This window comes from Symphalangus syndactylus, chromosome 6 (assembly GCF_028878055.3).
Source record: "Symphalangus syndactylus isolate Jambi chromosome 6, NHGRI_mSymSyn1-v2.1_pri, whole genome shotgun sequence".
Taxonomy (NCBI): Eukaryota; Metazoa; Chordata; class Mammalia; order Primates; family Hylobatidae; genus Symphalangus; species Symphalangus syndactylus.
Window position 1 is genome coordinate 131,923,404 of NC_072428.2, and position 25,680 is coordinate 131,949,083.

The window sequence follows — 25,680 nt, forward strand, 5'->3', positions numbered from 1 at the left end:
CCATGCCTGCATTTCATTTGTTTGGTGTTCCCAGCTGTGGGGTTCCCCTGGGCAAAACCTACATCTGACAAACAGGCCACACCCTTTCTGGACCTGCCCTGTGGAAAGAGGAATGCCCCACTGCCACACCTGCCCATGAGCCTGCGTCTTAGTCTTCTTAGTGTTCTGAGAGTGGGGGCTCTTTCCCCGCATAAGCACTAGCCAAAGATCTCAGTTTGGCACTCCTGAATTGTGTGCTGTTCCTTTTGGGGTGTTGAGACCTGGCTCATCGCTTTGTCCTCTGACCTCTCAAGGTTGGTGCTGGCTGTGTTAGGGGAGCCAAAGTGCTTCCAGGCCCCCGGGAAAGCATTCAGGTGGGGCTGCCAGCAAATCACTTATGCTGGACAGTGAAGGCTGTGCTGTGTACATGCCCTTGTGGGAGCAGCCAGGCAGTTGACTTGGAAGGAGCTGGCAGATAAGGGTTATGCAGAACAGAAATGCCACAAGCACACAGGAAGCCCTGTTCTCTCCTAGTCCAGCAGCCAGTTGGGGTTAGAGCTACTCAGAGGAAGATGAGAGCCTTGGATAATGGGCACCTATGGTAGCATTTTGCTGCAGCTGCACGACGTGCAAAAATCTCCTAGACTCCACTAGGCTGGAGCTGTCTCTGCCTACTTTTTGGGAAGATCTCTCTGCCAATTTAAATGTCTGTGGGTGTTGTGGGGTCTTTTGTAACTAGTATCCCAGAGGTCTGCAGCAAGAGTGAGTATCCATGCAATCAATTCATTCACCCCTTACTTAGTCGGTATTTAGGGCTGCTGACTAGTACCGGTGCTGAGAAACCTTGTATAGGATTTCCAGCTTCCTCCCTCTTCAGCTTAGGCATCTGCATAGCTTCTCTGTTTTCTCTATGAAGATCTGTTTGAAATATGTTGGTTTACTTGACATTTTGAGCTCCCTCAGTGGGAGAGGTGCTTCATGGCTGTGTGTAGTTGGCCATCATTTCCCCCACAGGTACATTTGAACTCCATAATCCCCCCCCCCCCAAAAAAAAACTTTCCCCAACATTTCCTCTGAGGCATTAGATGGTGGGTTGCATGTCTCAATAGTAATCTTTACTCTAGGTAACTGTAGGATTATAGTTATTTTTATAACGTTCTTGAGCAATACCTGCCACTTTTCACCATGAGTGATTTCTGCTATGTTGGGTGAACAAGGTGAGGACCTTGTGTGAGTCGTTCAGGTAGCCCCAGACCTATTTGAATAGACATACACAGTACTTTCTGATTAAGGTTTGTTCTGCTCCCTCTGGAAACGGGGTCCAGAGTTCCATACTGGAGATGCAGACTGCCGCTGGCTGGAGATAGTGTAGGCACAGGTAAATAAAAACATGATAAAGTTTTCCTAACATTTTAAAGTTGTCTTCTTCTTGAATCAGTGTTTGCTTGGTTCCTGAAAAACTGATTGTTTTCCAGAGTTCTGGCGAAGTTGGTTCTGACAGTTTCTGCTGTTTTCTTTTGTTTCTCTGGAGGGAAAGGAGCTTGGAGTTTCCTAGGCTAATATTTTGCTCACATCACGCACCATTCCCTGCCCTGAGGATTTTTGATGTGTGTCTGGGAAACTTTTGTGGAGTTTTCTGCTTGCTGATAACTTGGGCTTTGTGAGGCTAAGTGGAATTAGGGAAATAAACATAAGAGCACATTGGGAGGCTGAGGCAGGCAGATCACGAGGTCAAGAGATCAAGACCATCCCGGCCAACATGGTAAAACCCCGTCTGTACTAACAATACAAAAATTAGCCAGGCATATTGGCACGTTCCTGTAGTCCCAGCTACTCAGGAGGCTGAGGCAGGAAAAGCACTTGAACCGGGGAGGCGAAGGTTGTAGTGAGCCAAGATTGCACCACTGCACTACAGCCTGGGTGAGAGAGTGAGACTCTGTCTCAAAAAAAAAAAAAAAAAAAGAAAGAAAGCACAGGGGGCTGACCCGAACAGTTTGATGTTAACCAGGATTTGAAGTGTAGCGAAAAGAAGCCTGGATGTTGGCAGACTCTTGATGAGGAAGATTTTAACTTTGCTCATTATACCAAACTTCCAGGAGTTCTAAATCTTGATTAGTCTCAGGAGGGAAGATCTGAAACTTCCTTTGTTTTCTCCTTCACTGCATCCCTAGGGTTTTTCTGAACTAACTTTCCTCAATGAATAACATTCCTTAAAGACATGTTGTGGAGGAAAAGACAGAGAGAGAGAGAAAGAGAGAAACTCTGGGGCATCCCATGGCACTATGATTTCTGGGCCTTTTCCTGAATACATATGTGAAGACAGTTTTCTCGTTCACTGAGAGGGAGGAAGTAGTAGCTTCTTCTGGGCCACAGAGCAGTCTCAGCACTAATCAAGCATGATGTAGTCTGGGTTGAGACTTAGAGTCATATGGCTTTTCACTTCAATTTCTTTGACGGTAAGTGAATTCCAGCAGTTTCCATCTGTGTAGAAAATAGTGAGAGAGGTTCAGGATGGAAAGTTTTAGACCTGCCAACTTTCTAGAACAAGGACATTCAGACCCTAATGGGTAAGCTATGAGAGAGGCAAAAGAGATTGTCTCATCTCCAAATTCCTCCTGTACAGTAGAGAGCACTTTCAGTTCTTCTCTGATTCATTGCTGGATGCAGTGCAACTCCTTGCTATTGTCAAAACCGTCCTTGACATCATCTCTACTTTCTTTTCATCTAGTCCTGGGGAAAGAGAGATTGTGGAAATCACTCTACTGAGCTCTTCCGTCAAGTCTGTCCTTGTTACCCAACTGCCATTTTATCAGGGCTCAGAGAGAGGACTGAATTATGACTGAGCACTGTCTCAGTGAAAACAGAAGGGAGAGAAAGCAGTTTCTTTTCGCATTGGCCATAGCCAGATTTGGAGGGGCTTTGTTCAGATTCATTCTTTAATTGATCAATTCATTGATTCACTCAAAAGTAGTACCACCTCATTCTATATGAGATATAGTGAACAAAAATGACAATCTTTTTGCTTTCATGGTGCTTACATTGTAAAATGAGTAAAATAAAAAAGTAAACATAATTTCTCATGATGAGCTCTAAAAAGATAAATATATTCTGATGAGGTGATAGAGAGTGAAGGGTGGCGTGTGTTCTTTTAGACAGAATGAAGAGAAAATTTGAACTCAGATACTTGACCAAAAACCTGAAAGAAGTGAAAAATAAAGCCCAGGAATTCTAAGTTACTCAAGATGCAGGGTCTGTTTCATGTAAGTGACAGTGGAGTCTTCAATTTCTAATATGATTTTGGGAGAAAGATGTGTTCATAGGAGAAATAAAGGCCTTGAGGTGACTTCCTAAATTTACTGTTAGACTGAGACCAAAGCTGTCTGTATTTAGGACGTGGGCTGAACCCAGATGTCACACTTGGTGGCTTTGGTCTCCTGATGGATCCAGGGCTTTGGATTATCCTGAAGGCAGAGGATGTTGAAATTGGACTAAAGTCTCCTGTTTGTCAGACCCAGCATAAGTTCAGTGTGGGACAGTTAGAGTCTAAGGATAAAAGTTCTTCCTCTGTATTTCGTCTGAATTTTCTTTCTCTAAGAACAAGAACAGTGAAAAGAGTTGTCAGAGTCTTAGAGAGAGATGGTCAGGCTCAACTCAGCCCAGGTGCTGGTTGCCTGCCTTCTGTAGGAAGACATATTTACTGAGGACAGGAGCAAGGGAGGCTTTCATCCCCAAGGTAGGGAGGAAGAAAGGAGTAATCCATGCAGGGAACCAGCTGACCAGTAGGTTGAGAGATCCTCAGCCCTTGCCCTCGAGCATTTATAGAAACTCCTCAGGAGACTTCCCTACCCTCACTCTCACCAACACACAGCAATGATGATGAAGGTAAAGCAGAAGCTTTAAAATAAACATCCTGTAAATGGAACCTACATTCTGATGAAACAAAGAAATCAAGTAAGCAGCTCAGGGGCATTGGCCAGGAAAACTTTTGTATAGAACATGATACTGGAGCAGGAATTTACAGGACAGAAAATACTTGGCAGACAGAGTAGTTTAGGACCTTCCAGGTGGAAGAGAGTTAGTGGTAGAAAGAAACACACTGTGGTCCTGGAGGCTGACTGCTGGCTGTTCAGAGCAGAGAGGGAGGCAAGTGAACTGAGCATTGAGGGTGCAATGGTGCATGTTGGGCAGGGTGCAGGCTCTCATGTCTAAGGTATGGCACTGGGGACTGGGATCATCTTCTTGGCCAATTCAATTTTCTTGGCATATTGTGCATAGTTAGAAAACTTGCCCCTAAACTGGGCACAGTGGCTCACACCTATAATCCCAGCACTTTGGGAGGCTGAGGAGGGTGGATCACCTGAGGTCAGGAGTTTGAGACTAGCCTGGCCAACATGGTGAAACCCCATCTCTACTAATAATACAAAACAATTAGCTGGGTGTGGTGGTGCATGCCTATAATCTCAGCTACCCGGGAGGCTGAGGCAGGAGAATCTCTTGAACCTGGGAGGTTACAGGGGACGGTACAGTGAGTAGAGATCATGCTATTGCACTCCAGCCTGGGTGACAAGAGTGAAACTCCATCTCAAAAAAAAAAAAAAAAAAGAAAAGAAAAGAAAAATTGCCCCTGACCATACACAGGGAATAGTAGAAGACAAATGCCTACCATTCTAATCCTGATGTGCAGCCTGTCAGCAGGAGGGGGATTTCAGAACAGTTTCTACTTCTGTTAAGATGGGAAGCCATATTAACTCTTTTTTTTTCTCTAGATTTCAGAAGGGAAAAGCACTCAGAAGTAAATGTTGGGGAATTTCTCTAGCGCCACTGAATTTTTTCTCTTAGGCTTCCCTGGCTCCCAAGAAGTACGCCGTATCCTTTTTGCAACCTTCTTCCTCTTGTACGCAGTGACAGTGATGGGAAACGCGGTCATTATCATCACTGTCTGTGTTGATAAACGTCTGCAGTCCCCCATGTATTTTTTCCTGGGCCACCTCTCTGTGCTGGAGATCCTGATCACATCCACCACTGTCCCTTTTATGCTCGGGGGGTTGCTGCTTCCGAGCACTCAGATCATATCTTTGACAGCCTGTGCTGCACAGCTATATTTATACCTTTCTTTGGGTACCTCGGAGTTGGCATTAATGAGAGTGATGGCTGTGGACCGTTATGTGGCTGTGTGTAACCCTTTGAGGTACAACATCATTATGAACAGCAGCACCTGCATTTGGGTGATAATTGTGTCATGGGTTTTTGGGTTTCTTTCTGAAATCTGGCCAGTTTATGCCACTTTTCAGCTTACTTTCTGCAAATCAAATGTGTTAGACCATTTTTACTGTGACCGAGGACAATTGCTCCAGGTATCCTGTGAGGACACTCTTTTCACAGAGTTTATTCTTTTTCTAATGGCTGTTTTCATTATCATTGGTCCTTTGATCCCTACGATTGTCTCCTACACCTACATCACCTCCACCATCCTCAAGATTCCATCAGCCTCTGGCCGGAGGAAATCCTTTTCCACTTGTGACTCCCACTTCACCTATGTTGTGATTGGTATGGCAGCTGCTTGTTTCTCTACGTGAAACCCAAGCAAACACAGGCAGCTGAGTATAACAGGGTAGTGTCACTGTTGGTTTTAGTGGTGACCCCTTTTCTGAACCCTTTCATCTTCACCCTGAGGAATGACAAATTCATACAGGCCTTTGGAGATGGCATGAAACGCTGCTATCAACTCCTTAAAAATTACGTCTGTCCTGAGTACAGTTCAAATCCTCATCATGGATTTGAGTAATCTGATAGTACTAATTGAAACAAAATGATCATTCTCAAAATCAAACAGCTCATGATCTACAATGGGTATTTAAACTATGACATGGCTTCAATTTGTACTAAATTCTTTTTCCATGGAAGATCGTTCATTATTTTTTAAATAGATGTTTACATTTATTAGCCCTCTGTACTTATAATACATGTTGCAAAATAAATGTGAGAAGTGTAAACATCTGAAAGATGTTCAATGTTTTGAACCCTTGGTCCTGATAATGGGAAAAACAAGAGAAGTGTGATATATTTTCTTTCTTTCTTTCTTTTTTTTCTTTTGAGACAGAGTCTTGCTCTGTCACCCAGGCTGGAGTACAGTGGCTGGATCTTGGCTCAGTGCAAGCTCCGCCTCCCAGATTCATGCCATTCTCCTGCCTCAGCCTCCCAAGTAGCTGGGACTACAGGCGCCCTCCACCACGCCTGGCTAATTTTTTTGTATTTTTTAGTAGAGACGGGGTTTCCCTGTGTTAGCCAAGATGGTCTCGATCTCCTGACCTTGTGATTGGCCCGCCTCGGCCTCCCAAAGTGCTGGGATTACAGGCGTGAGCCACTGCGCCCGGCCAAGTGTGATATATTTTCTTATCTCTGATATACATATTTGATCCTATATGCTGAGATTATCTTCCTCTACATTGCCACGTGGTTTCAAGGTGTCATCTTATTGTGTAAACTCACTAGCACTTCCCTGAGTAATCTCAGGGCCAGCACAAGCTTCAAACTTTCGTCGTTGATTCCTGCTTGCAGTGTCCAATAGCGATAGTGCCTTTCTTTGGGTTTTCCGATTGGCATTTGTGAGAGCGAACTCACTCCCTGACCCTAACTGCTTAGCAATCTTAAGGCTGAATGTGTGCTCTTACAGGTGCATCTCAAATTGGTGGACCTTCTCAGGCGTGGATGGAAGCTCTTAGAAAGAGGCATTTTATCTAATGTCACCCACGTCATTATGCCAGCTTCAAATGAGGGAGGGAAATGGAACTATGTCTGGGAGGTGATGTGATAAGGGACAGCTGGGCTTTCTGTGTCTTTGGGCTGAGGGTGGAATGGAGAGAGGGCAGAGGGAGTGATAGCCTACAGCCCCTTTTCCTGCATCTCACACATTCTTCAATCCTGAAATAGCACTTTTGTCCTCAGTGCTCCCTTCTTTCTCCCACTTCCTGCTCAGTTTCTTTCTTAATTCCTTTTTGTGTCTCTCTCTCTGTGACTACCAGATTCATTTGTTTCTTTTCCCCCTTATTTTCTCACAAAACCCAAGTTTACCAAGCTGCCTTCTAGCTCTACACTGAACTCCCTTAATTCCTGTATCTCTGTTCCTGTATTGCCCCATTCTCTCCCCAGTTCCTGTCATACCCTCTATTTGCAATTAATATTTCTGTATTGCGTGACACATTTTTTCTGCATCATTACACAGGTGATTACACAAGTCTGGTGGCAACCCAAATGGACATCAAAAGATGACTACTTGTATATTTTATGGGACTTTCATTCAGTTGCTATTATATGAGGGTTGGAAACATGAGGGTTTTCTGTATCAATAAAAAGAAAGTGGGCCAGGCACAGTGGCTCACGCCTGTAATCCCAGCACTTTGGGAGGCTGAGGTGGGCGGATCACGAGGTCAGGAGTTCGACACCAGCCTGACCCACATGGTGAAACCCTGTCTCTACTAAAAATACAAAAATTAGGCCGGGCGCGGTGGCTCATGCCTGTAATCCCAGCACTCTGGGAGGCCGAGGCGGGTGGATCACGAGGTCAGGAGATCGAGACCATCCTGGCTAACACGGTGAAACCCTGTCTCTACTAAAAATACAAAACATTAGCCGGGTGTAATGGCGGGCGCCTGTAGTCCCAGCTACTCGGGAGGCTGAGGCAGGAGAATGGCGTGAACCCGGGAGGCGGAGCTTGCAGTGAGCCGAGATTGCACCACTGCACTCCAGCCTGGGCGACAGAGCGAGACTCCATCTCAAAAAAAAAAAAAAAAAAAAAAAATACAAAAATTAGCTGGGCGTGGTGGCGTGCACCTGTAATCCCAGCTTGGGTATCACTTTGGGAGGCTGAGGCAGGAGAATCACTTGAACCTGGGAGGCAGAGGTAGTAGTGAGCTGAGATCATGCCATTACACTCTAGCCTGGGTGACAGAGTGAGACTCCATCTCAAAAAAAAAAAAAATCTATCATCTATCTATCTATCTATCTATCTATCTATCTATCTATCTATCATCTATCTCTCTCCAAGATACACTCTTGAGTAAGAAAAATGAAGAAGAGAAAACGTTTGTTTCCTTTTTGTATGAACAAAGTACAACTTAATTTATGTTCATATTTGTATATAGTTGCATAAAGAAACATCTGAGAGGGCAACCAGGAAATGGGTTACCTTGAGGATATGTTTTTGGGAATGGCATTTATGGGAATGGTCTGTGAAGGAAAGCTGTTTATGGTATAGCTGTGTACATTGGTTTCACTTCTACTTCATAATAATCTTGTGCTATCTCAAAAATAAAAGACTTCATTCTGCTTCTAATTGCCAAGGAAAGTTTGCTTGTTTATCCACATAATTGGTTGTAACAAAGGAGATATTTTGGCAGAAGCATCTTTATTAACTCCGAATATTTTGTAAAGTTTCTCTGGAGCTAAGTAGGATAAATGGAAGAATAATAAGGGAGAAGAGATGGAGCTTCACATTTTTCTTATCCTGAGGCCTTTACTACTTTTATAAAAATATAGAGATATTCTTTAAACATTGCGAGTATTACTTTATATTATCTTATATATGTTGAAAATATCTTTTTTCAATCTGTTTTTTGACTTTTTAGTTTTTAATGAAATCTTGTCATGTAAATGTATTAATTTTCCTTTTGTCAAATTAATTTATTTTGTGATTTATATGTGCATATATTGTTAACAAATTTTTTATTCAAAAGATTCAAAAATTGTCTTTTAAAATATCTAGGGCTGAGCGCGGTAGCTTACGCCTGTAATCCCAGCACTTTTGGAGGCTGTGGCAGGCAGATCACTTGAGGTCAGGAATTTGAGACCAGCGTGGCCAACATGGTGAAACCCTGTCTCTACTAAAAATTTTAAAAAATTAGCCAGGCGTGGTGGCATGTGCCTGTAATCCCAGCTACTCAGGAGGCTGAAGCATGAGAATCACTTGATCCTGGGAGGTGGAGGATGCAGTGAGCCAAGATCACGCCACTTCACTCCAGCCTGAGTGACAGAGTTAGACTCTGTCTTAAAAAAAAAAAAAACTATGTGGTTTGACAATGTAGATGCAGTAGGACAATGTTTTTAAAAAGAGAAGAATGGGGATAGTATATGCAAATATTTTTAAAATGTTTTCACTAATTATATTCGGGGATATAGCATTAGTATTTTATAATTGTTGCATGTATAATGTCAGATAAAGCAAATGAATACTTACTGAATATTCTAATTTTAAATGTAATATAGAGGAGCTTAGGGAAAGTTGTTAGAGTCTTCCGTTTAAATTATATATATGGCAGATTCATGGTTAATCTATCTATCTATCTACCACCTATTTACCTATTTACCTACTGGCTTTGTCCACTCAAAATTCTAATAACATTGACCATTCCAAAAAATATAATCATTCCCAGGTTCAGACTGTGGTATTACAATAATTTTTCTTGATGTCAGAATCTAGGGCTTCTTGGAGAAATGACTGATTCCAGGTTTAGTACAGGAAACCTATAAGAGGAGCTTGAAACAGACGAATATGTTTAATTGCACTATGTGGATGAAATTAGCAAAACCCACATTATGGAAAAATCTACTGTCAAAATACCTGAGTTCTTCAACAAGTAGATTGGAAGAAAGTGAATGGGCTATACAGAGAATCTATAGATTAAAATATACTTAAAACATGTAGAATTACAAAATGTACAACACTAAGCTATAATGTGTAACAATTCAAACTAGGATGATTAAACTATTCAGGAAAGCAAGGCAGTAATTTCTTAAAGGTTGAGAATTGTAGTTTTTGCTGATGATGTGAGCATTGCAATTGTAATGGAACACACAAAAGGATTTATGTGACTGCTATCAAAATTCTGTTTCTTGACCTTGGTAGTGATTGCAATTATTATGAAGTGGTTCACCTTGTAATAGTTATACATATTTTTATGTGGTGTTTCTATCTCGACATTTTATATTAAAATCGAATAATTAAAAATTATTTTGAGGCAGGTGAGAGGTTGCTGACAGCCTGTACTCTCTAGAAATCAGAGCCTTAGGCAAGGATTAAGTGCTAAAGGTTTATTTGGGGAAGGATGCAATCCTAGTACAGCAAAAGTAAATGAAGTGATACAGGAAGCATGGTAAACAAGGCAATGTGATCAATTACCATGCTGACCATTGTTTCCTGATGATTAGCCAATGACATGATTGTCTACAGAAAGTCCCTAAAATTCTACCAAAAAAACCTCCTGGAAATAATAAGAGATTAGTAAGGCTGAAAGAGACAAGGTCAATATGCAAAAAAGTCAACTGCTTTTCTATATATCAGTAATGAACAATTATAACTGAAATGTATAAACTAATATCATTTTTTACAGCACCCAAATAAGTGAAGTACTTTGTTATGAATCTAACAAAATAAGTTCAGGATATTATTAGAAACCTACAAATTACTGGTGAAATAAATCAAAGAAGCTCCAAATAATTGGAAAGATGTACCATACTCATGGATTGAAAGATACAAAATTGTTAAGATGTCAATTCTTTACAATTTTGTTCTATGGATTTAGTGCAATTCGAATCAAATGTAGCAAGATTTTATGTAGATATTGACAAAATGTTTCTAAGATGTATAGAGAGGCAAAGGTAATAGAAAGGCCAAGATAATTTTGAAAAAAGAACAAAGTCAGAAGACACACCCGGAAATCTTAATTTTAAGACTTCTTGTAATGTTACAATGATCAAGTCAGTATGGTATTAGAGAAATGATAGATACACAAATTAATACAAGAGAATAGAGAGCCCAGAAATAGACCTAAGCAACTATCAGCTTATTTTTGGCAGCATTGGGAAGGAAATTCAATAAAAAAGGGTTAACCTTTCTAAAAAAATAGTGCTGAAACAGTTCAATGTTTATATGTAATAAGTGTGAATGCAAAATTATGAAATGCCTAGGAGAAAATCTATGTGACCTTGAGTTTGGTGGTTAGTTTTTACATAAACCACCAAATGATTCAGAAGTACAATGAATGAAAGAAAAAATAGAAAAATTGATCTCTATTAAAATTGAAAACTTTTGCTCTACACAAGTCACTGTGAAGGGAAATAATCTGTACAACAAACCCCCATTTCACAAGTTTACCTATGTAACAAACCTGCACTTCTACCCTGAAATAAAAATTAAAGTTATTTTTAAAGATAAGGTACTGACTGAAAGAAAATATTTGAATATTTCACATCTGATAAAAAACTTGTATCCAGAATAAACTGGACAAAAACATCTCTGGAAACTCAATAATAAGAGAAGAAACAGCTCAATAAAAAAACCATGGAAAAGATCTGAATGGATACATCCTAAAGAAGATGTAAGGATGGCAAGTGGACTTTTAAAAAGATGCTGAACATAAATTGTCATTAGGAAATTGCAAGTTAAAACAATGAAATATCAGTGTAACCCTATTTGGAAAGCTAAAATCCAAAAAAAAAAAAAAAAAAAAATCTGACAGTTCCAAATACTGGGAAAAATGTGGAGCATGAAGCAGCCTCATTTATTGCTGTCCTAGAAAAATGTTAGGACCACTTGGGAAGGTAGTTCAGATGTTTCTTATAAAGTTAGACGCAGACTTCCCATACAACCCAGCCATGTACTTGCTACGTATTTACCCAAGTGAAGTAAAAATTTAAATCCACACGAAAACCCACACATGAATGTTTATAGATTTATTTATAATTACCAGCAATTAGAAGCAATCAAAATGTCCTTCGGTAGGTAAATTGATAACAAATTGTAATCCATCGAGCTAATATCACATAACAAAATGCATGAACTGCAAATGCATTTTGCTAAGTGAAAGAAGCTATAGCAAAAGGTTCTATAGTGTACGATTCAATTCTAATGACATTCTGTAACAAAGGAGAAACTGACAGAGATAGAAAAAAGATAAGTGGATACTTAACGTCTTTGTGATAAGTAAGAAGACAATATTTTACTGCTGGGCGCGGTGGCTCATGCCTGTAATCCCAGCACTTTGCGAGGCCGAGGTGGGCGGATCACAAGGTCAGGAGATCAAGACCATCCTGGTTAACATGGTGAAACCCCGTCTCTACTAAAAATACAAAAAATTAGCTGGGTGTAATGGCGGGCGCCTGTAGTCCCAGCTACTCGGGAGGCTGAGGCAGGAGAATGGCGTGAACCCGGGAGGCGGAGCTTGCAGTGAGCCGAGATTGCACCACTGCACTCCAGCCTGGGCGACAGAGCGAGACTCCATCTCAAAAAAAAAAAAAAAAAAAAAAAAATACAAAAATTAGCTGGGCGTGGTGGCGTGCACCTGTAATCCCAGCTTGGGTATCACTTTGGGAGGCTGAGGCAGGAGAATCACTTGAACCTGGGAGGCAGAGGTAGTAGTGAGCTGAGATCATGCCATTACACTCTAGCCTGGGTGACAGAGTGAGACTCCATCTCAAAAAAAAAAAAAATCTATCATCTATCTATCTATCTATCTATCTATCTATCTATCTATCATCTATCTCTCTCCAAGATACACTCTTGAGTAAGAAAAATGAAGAAGAGAAAACGTTTGTTTCCTTTTTGTATGAACAAAGTACAACTTAATTTATGTTCATATTTGTATATAGTTGCATAAAGAAACATCTGAGAGGGCAACCAGGAAATGGGTTACCTTGAGGATATGTTTTTGGGAATGGCATTTATGGGAATGGTCTGTGAAGGAAAGCTGTTTATGGTATAGCTGTGTACATTGGTTTCACTTCTACTTCATAATAATCTTGTGCTATCTCAAAAATAAAAGACTTCATTCTGCTTCTAATTGCCAAGGAAAGTTTGCTTGTTTATCCACATAATTGGTTGTAACAAAGGAGATATTTTGGCAGAAGCATCTTTATTAACTCCGAATATTTTGTAAAGTTTCTCTGGAGCTAAGTAGGATAAATGGAAGAATAATAAGGGAGAAGAGATGGAGCTTCACATTTTTCTTATCCTGAGGCCTTTACTACTTTTATAAAAATATAGAGATATTCTTTAAACATTGCGAGTATTACTTTATATTATCTTATATATGTTGAAAATATCTTTTTTCAATCTGTTTTTTGACTTTTTAGTTTTTAATGAAATCTTGTCATGTAAATGTATTAATTTTCCTTTTGTCAAATTAATTTATTTTGTGATTTATATGTGCATATATTGTTAACAAATTTTTTATTCAAAAGATTCAAAAATTGTCTTTTAAAATATCTAGGGCTGAGCGCGGTAGCTTACGCCTGTAATCCCAGCACTTTTGGAGGCTGTGGCAGGCAGATCACTTGAGGTCAGGAATTTGAGACCAGCGTGGCCAACATGGTGAAACCCTGTCTCTACTAAAAATTTTAAAAAATTAGCCAGGCGTGGTGGCATGTGCCTGTAATCCCAGCTACTCAGGAGGCTGAAGCATGAGAATCACTTGATCCTGGGAGGTGGAGGATGCAGTGAGCCAAGATCACGCCACTTCACTCCAGCCTGAGTGACAGAGTTAGACTCTGTCTTAAAAAAAAAAAAAACTATGTGGTTTGACAATGTAGATGCAGTAGGACAATGTTTTTAAAAAGAGAAGAATGGGGATAGTATATGCAAATATTTTTAAAATGTTTTCACTAATTATATTCGGGGATATAGCATTAGTATTTTATAATTGTTGCATGTATAATGTCAGATAAAGCAAATGAATACTTACTGAATATTCTAATTTTAAATGTAATATAGAGGAGCTTAGGGAAAGTTGTTAGAGTCTTCCGTTTAAATTATATATATGGCAGATTCATGGTTAATCTATCTATCTATCTACCACCTATTTACCTATTTACCTACTGGCTTTGTCCACTCAAAATTCTAATAACATTGACCATTCCAAAAAATATAATCATTCCCAGGTTCAGACTGTGGTATTACAATAATTTTTCTTGATGTCAGAATCTAGGGCTTCTTGGAGAAATGACTGATTCCAGGTTTAGTACAGGAAACCTATAAGAGGAGCTTGAAACAGACGAATATGTTTAATTGCACTATGTGGATGAAATTAGCAAAACCCACATTATGGAAAAATCTACTGTCAAAATACCTGAGTTCTTCAACAAGTAGATTGGAAGAAAGTGAATGGGCTATACAGAGAATCTATAGATTAAAATATACTTAAAACATGTAGAATTACAAAATGTACAACACTAAGCTATAATGTGTAACAATTCAAACTAGGATGATTAAACTATTCAGGAAAGCAAGGCAGTAATTTCTTAAAGGTTGAGAATTGTAGTTTTTGCTGATGATGTGAGCATTGCAATTGTAATGGAACACACAAAAGGATTTATGTGACTGCTATCAAAATTCTGTTTCTTGACCTTGGTAGTGATTGCAATTATTATGAAGTGGTTCACCTTGTAATAGTTATACATATTTTTATGTGGTGTTTCTATCTCGACATTTTATATTAAAATCGAATAATTAAAAATTATTTTGAGGCAGGTGAGAGGTTGCTGACAGCCTGTACTCTCTAGAAATCAGAGCCTTAGGCAAGGATTAAGTGCTAAAGGTTTATTTGGGGAAGGATGCAATCCTAGTACAGCAAAAGTAAATGAAGTGATACAGGAAGCATGGTAAACAAGGCAATGTGATCAATTACCATGCTGACCATTGTTTCCTGATGATTAGCCAATGACATGATTGTCTACAGAAAGTCCCTAAAATTCTACCAAAAAAACCTCCTGGAAATAATAAGAGATTAGTAAGGCTGAAAGAGACAAGGTCAATATGCAAAAAAGTCAACTGCTTTTCTATATATCAGTAATGAACAATTATAACTGAAATGTATAAACTAATATCATTTTTTACAGCACCCAAATAAGTGAAGTACTTTGTTATGAATCTAACAAAATAAGTTCAGGATATTATTAGAAACCTACAAATTACTGGTGAAATAAATCAAAGAAGCTCCAAATAATTGGAAAGATGTACCATACTCATGGATTGAAAGATACAAAATTGTTAAGATGTCAATTCTTTACAATTTTGTTCTATGGATTTAGTGCAATTCGAATCAAATGTAGCAAGATTTTATGTAGATATTGACAAAATGTTTCTAAGATGTATAGAGAGGCAAAGGTAATAGAAAGGCCAAGATAATTTTGAAAAAAGAACAAAGTCAGAAGACACACCCGGAAATCTTAATTTTAAGACTTCTTGTAATGTTACAATGATCAAGTCAGTATGGTATTAGAGAAATGATAGATACACAAATTAATACAAGAGAATAGAGAGCCCAGAAATAGACCTAAGCAACTATCAGCTTATTTTTGGCAGCATTGGGAAGGAAATTCAATAAAAAAGGGTTAACCTTTCTAAAAAAATAGTGCTGAAACAGTTCAATGTTTATATGTAATAAGTGTGAATGCAAAATTATGAAATGCCTAGGAGAAAATCTATGTGACCTTGAGTTTGGTGGTTAGTTTTTACATAAACCACCAAATGATTCAGAAGTACAATGAATGAAAGAAAAAATAGAAAAATTGATCTCTATTAAAATTGAAAACTTTTGCTCTACACAAGTCACTGTGAAGGGAAATAATCTGTACAACAAACCCCCATTTCACAAGTTTACCTATGTAACAAACCTGCACTTCTACCCTGAAATAAAAATTAAAGTTATTTTTAAAGATAAGGTACTGACTGAAAGAAAATATTTGAATATTTCACATCTGATAAAAAACTTGTATCCAGAATAAACTGGACAAAAACATCTCTGGAAACTCAATAATAAGAGAAGAAACAGCTCAATAAAAAAACCATGGAAAAGATCTGAATGGATACATCCTAAAGAAGATGTAAGGATGGCAAGTGGACTTTTAAAAAGATGCTGAACATAAATTGTCATTAGGAAATTGCAAGTTAAAACAATGAAATATCAGTGTAACCCTATTTGGAAAGCTAAAATCCAAAAAAAAAAAAAAAAAAAAATCTGACAGTTCCAAATACTGGGAAAAATGTGGAGCATGAAGCAGCCTCATTTATTGCTGTCCTAGAAAAATGTTAGGACCACTTGGGAAGGTAGTTCAGATGTTTCTTATAAAGTTAGACGCAGACTTCCCATACAACCCAGCCATGTACTTGCTACGTATTTACCCAAGTGAAGTAAAAATTTAAATCCACACGAAAACCCACACATGAATGTTTATAGATTTATTTATAATTACCAGCAATTAGAAGCAATCAAAATGTCCTTCGGTAGGTAAATTGATAACAAATTGTAATCCATCGAGCTAATATCACATAACAAAATGCATGAACTGCAAATGCATTTTGCTAAGTGAAAGAAGCTATAGCAAAAGGTTCTATAGTGTACGATTCAATTCTAATGACATTCTGTAACAAAGGAGAAACTGACAGAGATAGAAAAAAGATAAGTGGATACTTAACGTCTTTGTGATAAGTAAGAAGACAATATTTTACTGCTGGGCGCGGTGGCTCATGCCTGTAATCCCAGCACTTTGCGAGGCCGAGGTGGGCGGATCACAAGGTCAGGAGATCAAGACCATCCTGGTTAACATGGTGAAACCCCGTCTCTACTAAAAATACAAAAAATTAGCTGGGTGTGGTGGTGGGCGCCTGTAGTCCCAGCTACTCGGGAGGCTGAGGCGGGAGAATGGCGTGAAGCTGGGAAGCGGAGCTTACAGTGAGCCCAGATCACGCCACTGCACTCCAGCCTGGGCAACAGAGTGAGACTCCATCTCAAAAAAAGAAAAAAAAAAAAAAAAGAAGACAGTATTTCACTAGGACAGTACAGGGGGATTTCTGGGTGATGGAACTAATCTGTATGATATTGTCAGATCCATTATGCATTTGTCAAACTCATAGCACTTTACAGCACAAAAAGTGAACTTTAATATATGCAAATTTAAAAATATCAAAAAAGAGCTTGGTGAATCCTAAGATAGAATGCAGACTGTGACAAAAAAAATCTGTGTATGATACAAGTTCACTGAAGAGGGTGGGGAGTATGAACTACCTTATGTAACTTTGGAAAACAGTTTTTCGACAGAAAACTATAAGGCTGAAAGAAAAATAACTACATAATCACTTCACTGTAATTGTTAAAATTGTTTCTCATGGAAGAAAGGGTTAACAATCCTGAAATTGCTGTACATGTATACTGGAGTTAAATAAGTACAAAAAGGATAGTGGATGATGAGAGCCTGGTTTCTTACTAAGAAGAGAAGAGCTACAGAGATGCAGGGGAAGAAGGATAGAATGTATCACGTGGTACTGGATTAGAATCAAAGACATCAGCTTGAGCTCATGTTTAGCTTATGCAGACAATAGACATGGAAATTATTATAGATATCTGTATATATGTGCTAATATATAAATATGTACTTCCTATCTCTGTCTGCCGAGAGGGCATAGACACAGTAATTACTTGTATACCCCATGTTGGGATCTTGTTCTATAGTAACATTGTTGAAAAAAATCAACCAGGGCTCCTTGAAGACATCGATGATTCAGGGTCTGAGCAAGAAGAACTGAGATAAGGCTGAAGCATCTTGAATGTTAAAAAGTATAGAAATGCTCTTAAAAACAAAAGGATGGGGGCATGTCAAAGGGATAAATGACCCAATCTGGAGGAGTTCCTTTCTTAGTCCCTGTGGGATGCTATAAAAGAATACCATAGACTGCGTGGCTGATAAACAACAGAAATTTACTTCTCACAGCTCTTAAGGCTGGGAAGTTTAAGATCAAGGCACTAACAGATTTGGCATCTGGTGATGGCAGAAGATGCAAAAGAGGTCTCTGGGGTCTTTTAAATAGGGGCGCTAATCACATTTATGAGGGCTCCCTGCCATTACCTAATCACCTTGCAAAAGTCCTGCCTCCAAATACCATTGTGTTGGGCATTATGTTTCAGCATATGAATTTTTGGAGGAATACAATCATTCACTCTATGGCAGCTTCTAATAACCAAACGTAGAATTATTTGAGTGATAAATTTAATAATGTAGTTTGGATTATAACCTATAGTATAAAATACTGATATTTTATCAATATATGATATACATAAAGGATTGAATAAATAAATAATAGAAAGAAATTATTTTGTTTCTCTTTGTCAGAACTGTATTGGCTATTTTCTTACCATTGCCTTTCCATATAAATATTGGAATTAGTTTGTAAATCTTTACAAAACATCTTGCTGGGATTTTAATTGAGACTGTTTTGAAGCATCAAAATGTCTTACAACCTCAAAGAATAGGACCCTTTCAATTCATGTATCATTTTAAGTGTTTAGCTTGACCACATGGTTGAGTGGCAGTTCTTCGGTGGTAGGAGGTCAATACCTCATCTTTCATGTCTCACTGACATGTACTCAATGTCTTATTTTTAGTTTAGGCACATTTGTCTCTGCTGTGTATCATTAGGCTTGCTTGTGAGTCTTCCATCAGTGTGAACTAGTGACTTAACGTTAACACTTTGTGTCTTTGTATTGCCATGAAACTATTGTACAAAACTCTCCAACAGGCTTTACAACTCCTCAGATGCCACATACATTGATCAGATCATTATTTAAGAGTCTTCATTCACCTTTAGGCCCCCTACATACAATCCAAAGAGCCAACATTGTTTTTGAATATCAGGTCTGTATCACTCAGCTGCACCACCAGCAGTTAGCAACTGTGACCAGCTTATTATAGACTGCATCAGAGGCATCAATACGACCTTGGGGTCTCCACATGCACAAGCGCTGCCAGAATATTTTATACTCAAATACTATATAATTTTTAATTTTAACCTTGTAATTCAAAGCAAAAGGAAACAGCTTAAATAAAAGGGACACTAGAAGGCATGTATATAGCTCATATATAGTGAATCTACCTCTGCATGGTTCACCATTAAACAAATATTTTTGGACATTTTCTTCTTCATTTTCTGTTTAGGTCATAATCTTCTATGCACCATGTCAAATGATTTTATGTAAGCTAACAAGTAGGCAAAAGTTCTCAACTTCCGTGATCCACAATGTGGACACACATGGACAGTAAATACTCCATGTAGGCCTAACATATGTGTATCTTTTAAGTGTATTTTAATGCTATTACAAAAATTCATGTAAAAATTACAATGAATTTGTAGTAGTTTTTGCCAAAAAATATATATTTTTCAATGGTACTTCCATCATTGACTGGGATATTTTCACTATATTTGTATTTTTAATTTAAATATTTTAAAAATCAAAGTCATACATGTGTAGTTTTGAAAATATCAAATAATTATAAGTAACTTACATAGAAAGGTGACAGACTATTGCCCTTTTCCTTTTACTTACATGGTGCTACTCTTTAGAGTATTCAACTATTTCTTCTGGTACATATTTAATAGTAATCTGCTTGTATAAACATTTCTTAATTCTCAAATGTGTTTTTCCTATAGTTAACAGGTGCCTGTAAACAGTTTTGTTTGTATTTGCAAATTTTCCCCCTAAGATGATTCTACATACATCTGAACCCCAGTGATATTTTTCCCAAATGATCTAGCTGTGTCCTCTGTAGGCCTGGGACAGAGTCCTTGTCCAGGGACATCCCTTCACAGTTCTCCTGTGTTGCATTCCTTCTTTCCAAATTATCTGTCCTCTTCTTTCTTTGTTTACTTCCAGATTTTGATGGAGCGGATCTTCCAGCATCTTTCTAAGGGAAAACTCCTATGAGCTAAGTTTTTTGAATACTTGGATGCTTTATTTCAGCATTATACTTGTCAGCTGGCTGTATTTCAGCATTATACTTGCCAGGTTGTAAAGGCTAGAATTAACCCTTTCCACCCATAACTTTAAAAGCAGGCTATTTATTTCTTAGTTTCCCAGGAACTTAATGTTATATCATGGAGAAGAGTCAGCTGTCTGTTTTTTAGGAATCTGGAGTCTCTCTGATGCGTGATCCCCTGTCTTTTGGCTCTGGACTTATTAGGGCATTTGGGAGTTACTAGGCCACTCCAAGTGAATGTGGTTTAATTTGGACCAGAGGGAGAGAATAAACTAGACTTGTATGTTGGTGGGAAAAGATGGGTAAAGGATGAAGAAAGGGAAGATTTTGAAGTGCCTCCTCTGAGATTCTGTACATAGGGAGTTGTAGGCAGAGGATGCATATATGAATAGCTCAGATCACACAGCTCTAGGAAATTCACTGTTTTCTTGGACCAGAATGAGCCTGGCAAAAGGGTCAGGATTAGGAAAGTAGAAAAAGAATAGATATAAATAGGCCCTAAATAGTACAAGGAACCAGGTAAGTCACTTCAGAAGTCAGTGCCATTGACACTATTACCAGAGGAGCAGCATCCCTTATAATTGCAGCATGGCTATCCACAGTGCAGGGCACCCACTGGTCCAAGGCTGCTGGTGTTGGGCTGGAAAATGGAGAGGTATTTATGTGCATGCTTGCATGCATGTACACACTTGAGTCTATCACAGGAATAAAACTATAGATATTAAACTCTAGTTAATAGATAGCTGTTAAATCCTTAATTAAAGATCAACTCCAAATGCCACCAGAATGTAAGTGGAAATCTCTCCATCTTTGAGTATCTGTAAATGTTGGGAAGCATCTCCAAATCAGGAAATCATTTTTTTCAACCTGAAAAGTTTATCTGCATTGACTAACTCACAAGAGAATAATTATTTCACCACTTTGAAAACTTTGTAAGGAATTAAAGCAATTATCTCCTTCTTAGAGAGCCTACACCTTTATTAGGTTTATACTTATATATCAGGGCATGAAATCACTCAGATTTTTCTCTTGAGAGACTCTTCTGCAACTCTTCCAACCTCTTAATCATACCCCTCTGTCAGAAATCAAGCAAAAAAAAAATCTTTTCTTTTTTGCTCTCCCTTTCTTCGACTTCTTGGTTTTGGGAACTTGGTTTAGGATAAACAATTGGTCCATTATCACCTGCATTACATAGGAACAACTCTGTCTCATATTTAGACTAATACAACATAAAATATATTGGGGAACTAACAGGCAGACATTTTCTATTCTTAGAGCATGAAGGAGTATTTTATGAAGTATTTGCCATTAATTTTCTGAAGACCTTTTTCTTGGTTACTATTCTTACAAATCCTATTTCTGGGGATAAGGTCTAAGAATTACCCCTTGAGAATCTTAGCCTGGTTTTAGGTCTAAAATTTGTCTTTTATCTATCTTGAATTAATTTTTGTATAAGGTATAAGGAAGGGATCCAGTTTCAGCCTTCCACATATGGCTAGCCTGTTTTCCCAGCTCCATTTGTTAAATAGGGAATCCTTTCCCCATTTCTTGTTTTTGTCAGGTTTGTCAAAGATCAGATAGTTGTAGATGTGTGGTATTATTTCTGAGGGCTCTGTTCTGTTCCATTGGTCTATATCTCTGTTTTGGTACCAGTACCATGCTGTTTTAGTTACTGTAGCCTTCTAGTATAGTTTGAAGTCAGGTAGTGTGATGCCTCCAGCTTTGTTCTTTTGGTTTAGGATTGACTTGGCAATGCGGGCTCTTTTTTGGTTCCATATGAACTTTAAAGTAGGTTTTTCCTATTCTGTGAAGAAAGTCATTGGAAGAAAACCTAGGCAATACCATTCAGGACATAGGCATGGGCAAGGACTTCAAGTCTAAAACACCAAAAGCAATGGCAACAAAAGCCAAAATTGACAAATGGGATCTAATTAAACTAAAGAGCTTCTGCACAGCAAAAGAAACTACCATCAGAGTGAACAGGCAACCTACAGAATGGGAGAAGATTTTTGCAATCTACTCGTCTGACAAAGGGCTAATATCCAGAATCTACAAAGAACTCAAACAAATTTACAAGAAAAAAACAAACAACCCCATCAACAAGTGGGAGAAGGATATGAACAGACGCTTCTATTCTTTTGTTATGCAGCCAACAGACACATGAAAAAATGCTCATCATCACTGGCCATCAGAGAAATGCAAATCAAAACCACAATGAGATACCATCTCACACCAGTTAGAATGGTGATCATTAAAAAGTCAGGAAACAAGAGGCGCTGGAGAGGATGTGGAGAAATAGGAACACTTTTACATTGTTGGTGGGACTGTAAACTAGTTCAACCATTGTGGAAGACAGTGTGGTGATTCCTCAGAGATCTAGAACTAGAAATACCATTTGACACAGCCATCCCATTACTGGGTATATACCCAAAGGATTATAAATCATGCTGCTATAAAGACACGTGTACACGTGTGTTTATTGCAGCACTATTCACAATAGCAAAGACTTGGAACCAAGCCAAATGTCCAACAATGATAGACTGGATTAAGAAAATGTGGCATATATACACCATGGAATACTATGCAGCCATAAAAAATGATGAGTTCATGTCCTTTGTAGGGACATGGATGAAGCTGGAAACCATCATTGTCCAAACTATTGCAAGGACGAAAAACTGAACACCTCATGTTCTCACTCATAGGTGGGAAATGAACAATGAAAACACTTGGACACGGGAAGGGGAACATCACACACTGGGCCTATTGTGGGGTGAGGGGAGGGGGGGAGGAGTAGCATTAGGAGATATACCTAATGTAAATGACGAGTTAATGGGTGCAGCATGCCACCATGGCACATGTATACATACGTAACAAACCTGCATGTTGTACACATGTACCTTAGAACTTAAAGTATAATAAAATTATATATATATATATAAAGAATCTTAGCCTGAGCTTTAACTTGTTAGGTAAGCCAGACCAAGAAATTCAGTTTTCAGGAAGCTACTAAATCCCTAAACAGACCAATAATAAGTTCTGAAATTGAATCAGCAATAAAAACACTGGCAACCAAGAAAAAATCCCAGGACCAGATGGATTCACAGTCAAATTCTACCAGATGTGTAAAGAAGGATTGGTACCATTCCTACTGAAAGTATTCCAAAAAATTGAGGAGGAGGGACTTTTTCCTAACTCATTCTATGAGGCCAGCATCATCCTGATACAAATGGTTCAGATTCTATAACCTCATTAGACTTGTAAAGAGGATATGTTAGAGGTTGGGAGAAAATCTGTCCTGGTGTGGCTGATTCTTAGATTCTTTGATCCCCTTACATTCCTCTTCATTGGTCAGGGACCATGGATGTATGTAGTCATTTGAGAAATTCTGGGATGGTGTTTGCGTAACAGGTCAAATGTGAAACCCAGCTTGCTAGATGGAATCCTTGGATTATGGTATATGGCACAATAGCATCTAGGAATCACAATCCCAAATAAAAGAGTGATGCAACTGAGTCTGAGACCCAAAGATTAGAAGGCACTGAGGAGGTCATCCAAATCCACCTGCTACTTGGTGCAGGAATCCTTCTTATAACATTATTACTTGGTGGACATTGAAACATGACTTGACCATCTCTAGGGGTGGTGAAAACACAACTTTAGGAATTCAACTGTTTAAATTTAATCAACTAATCAAACTAAATGTAACTTCCTCCCATTGTCCAATTCTGCCCTTTTGAGTTACATGGACTGGCTTTTAAGTGTCTTCCCACTTAGATCTTAAATTTTCTATACAAAATATTTCAATCCCAGTAATCACGATATGGAATCTTGACCTTTTAACATCCAGACTGCTCATCTCTAGAGGCCCATTAATTTTATAGTGTCTGTTTTAAAATCCAAAGATCAGAATTGACTTTAATATCTTATATGACTCATTGATGATGAACACAGTGGGAGACCACTTATGTGGTCTGTTCACTACTCCTCTGCCAAAGTAGTCTAAGATGGCTTGCAGAGATTTAGTCTGATGAATCACTGTCCTTCCCACGTTCTTAATTCATTTGCATCATGATTAGTAAAGGAATGACAGGTATTAAGTGTCTATTATATTTCAGGTACCGAGAAGACACTGCATTCTCCTATATAATAATACCATTGTCATTCCACATGAGAAAATTAACAACTTCAATAATAAAAGGTATACCTTAAATTTCAATTTCCAAATATTTTCCCAAATAAATATACAGTTTTTTTTAAAAAAATCAAGGATCCTATCAAGGTTCATGAATTGCATGTGATTATTTTGAGTTTTAAATGTTTTAATCCATCACATTCCCTTTTAACACTTCTACCTTTTAATTTAATTTGATTTTTTTGGCTGTGTTCTTTCTTCTTCTCAATGCCATTTATTATATTTCACTCAAATATAGTCCTCTTCGGGCACCTTGTAATTTACTATTTGGTTCTGAAATATTTTTGACAGATTTTTAAATTTCTTTCTCAAATTTACTTGACTATTTTTTCATCTGTTGCTATTTTTTGTGCACTTCTATTCTGAGTTTTTTTTTTTAATTTTGATTTCCAGTGTTGTTTCCCATTTGTAAATGCCTTTTAGTTGTGGCTAATTCATGTTGGGGATTTATTTTATAGTCTTCCTCAATTTTGTGAACATTTGGAGAATATTTTTGTCAGCTGAAAATTTTATTTTACCCTTTCATTTTGTTGTTTTAGAAGCATTATATGTATATTTATTATTATCTGTTGCTTCAAAATCTTTGGAGTTTTTCTGATCCAGCAAGAAAACTTGTTTGTCATTTTGTCTGGATGTCATTTTGTCTGGATGTCATTTTGTCTGGATGGTTTACTATGTTTCTTCCTATAGTTCTCAGTGTTTTCTGTTACTAGACGTATTGTGCTTGTTCTTTAGTAAATGGTGCTATTTTGGGAGTGGAAGAGTTGGTACTTTTTTTGATACTCAAGTTTTTGTTAAGACCCTAATTTTTGCCTCTTGCTTCCCCTTCATCTCCAAGGCTCTAAGACTTACCTCCCACTTCAAATTACCTCCCACCTCCAAAAGAGTATGCTTTTCCTAGACAGATGCCTCTGGTCGCCTGCATGTTCTTATATCCTCCCACACCTCCTTTTTTAGATCTTCAATAGTCACTGCTCTGATCCACAAGGCTCAGACCTGTTCTCAGTGTTTCCCATTCAGGATATGATCTTAACTTTCTAGGGATGATTTTTTTCTCGATTATCCTTTCTCTCTGATAAGACCGATGACTATATATTATGAAAGTCACCACTAATCATACTAATAGTATGTGACTGAAGTTTGAGCTCCGGAACCTTTACTAGAAATTTCACTTTATCTTACAGTGAGCCATCAGTCAGCACCTGTTTGGAATAGTGGATACACACCAGGGGACATCTAATTAATGATACTATCATGTAGTTATTCATTTTACATCTTCTTTTAAAAAGTAACATTGTTTTAAAATATGTTGATTAAAATTAAGTTACGTTATGTTTGTGGCATTTCTTTTTCTACAAGTGAAGTAGATTACTTTACATGTCTTTAAACTATTAATACAAAATTTACTAACATTTATTGAATGCCTACCAAGTGCTAGTTATTCTTCTTTGCAATGGAGAAAAGAAGATACATTAAGACCTAATGCCAGCCCTTGAAGAGCTCAATCTTAATTGTGAGAGGCAGATAAATATGTGAATAATTATAGTACAGTGGGTTAAGTAATTCATGATTAATAATGTACAAGTGCTATGGTGTGTTAGGTTTCTCCAGAGAAATAGAATAGGATGAAGATATGTAGCTATCCATATCCTTATCTGTATAAATGAAAAATTGGCTCACACAATTATGAAGGCTGAGAAGTCCCAAGAGCT

General features: G+C 38.1%; 2 protein-coding genes across 2 annotated transcripts in view; both read left to right on the plus strand.

Annotated features, from left to right (window-relative positions):
- Positions 1-25,680, plus strand: part of MGAM (maltase-glucoamylase) — a 239,787-nt gene that overhangs the window by 6,484 nt on the left and 207,623 nt on the right. The gene's annotated exons all lie outside the window — the stretch shown is intronic.
- On the plus strand, positions 4,774-5,764 carry LOC129485436 (olfactory receptor 9A1-like). Its single transcript, XM_055284703.2, is given in 2 exon segments — positions 4,774-5,523; positions 5,526-5,764. Coding segments are annotated over 2 exon segments (987 nt in total). The 5' UTR covers positions 4,774-4,775.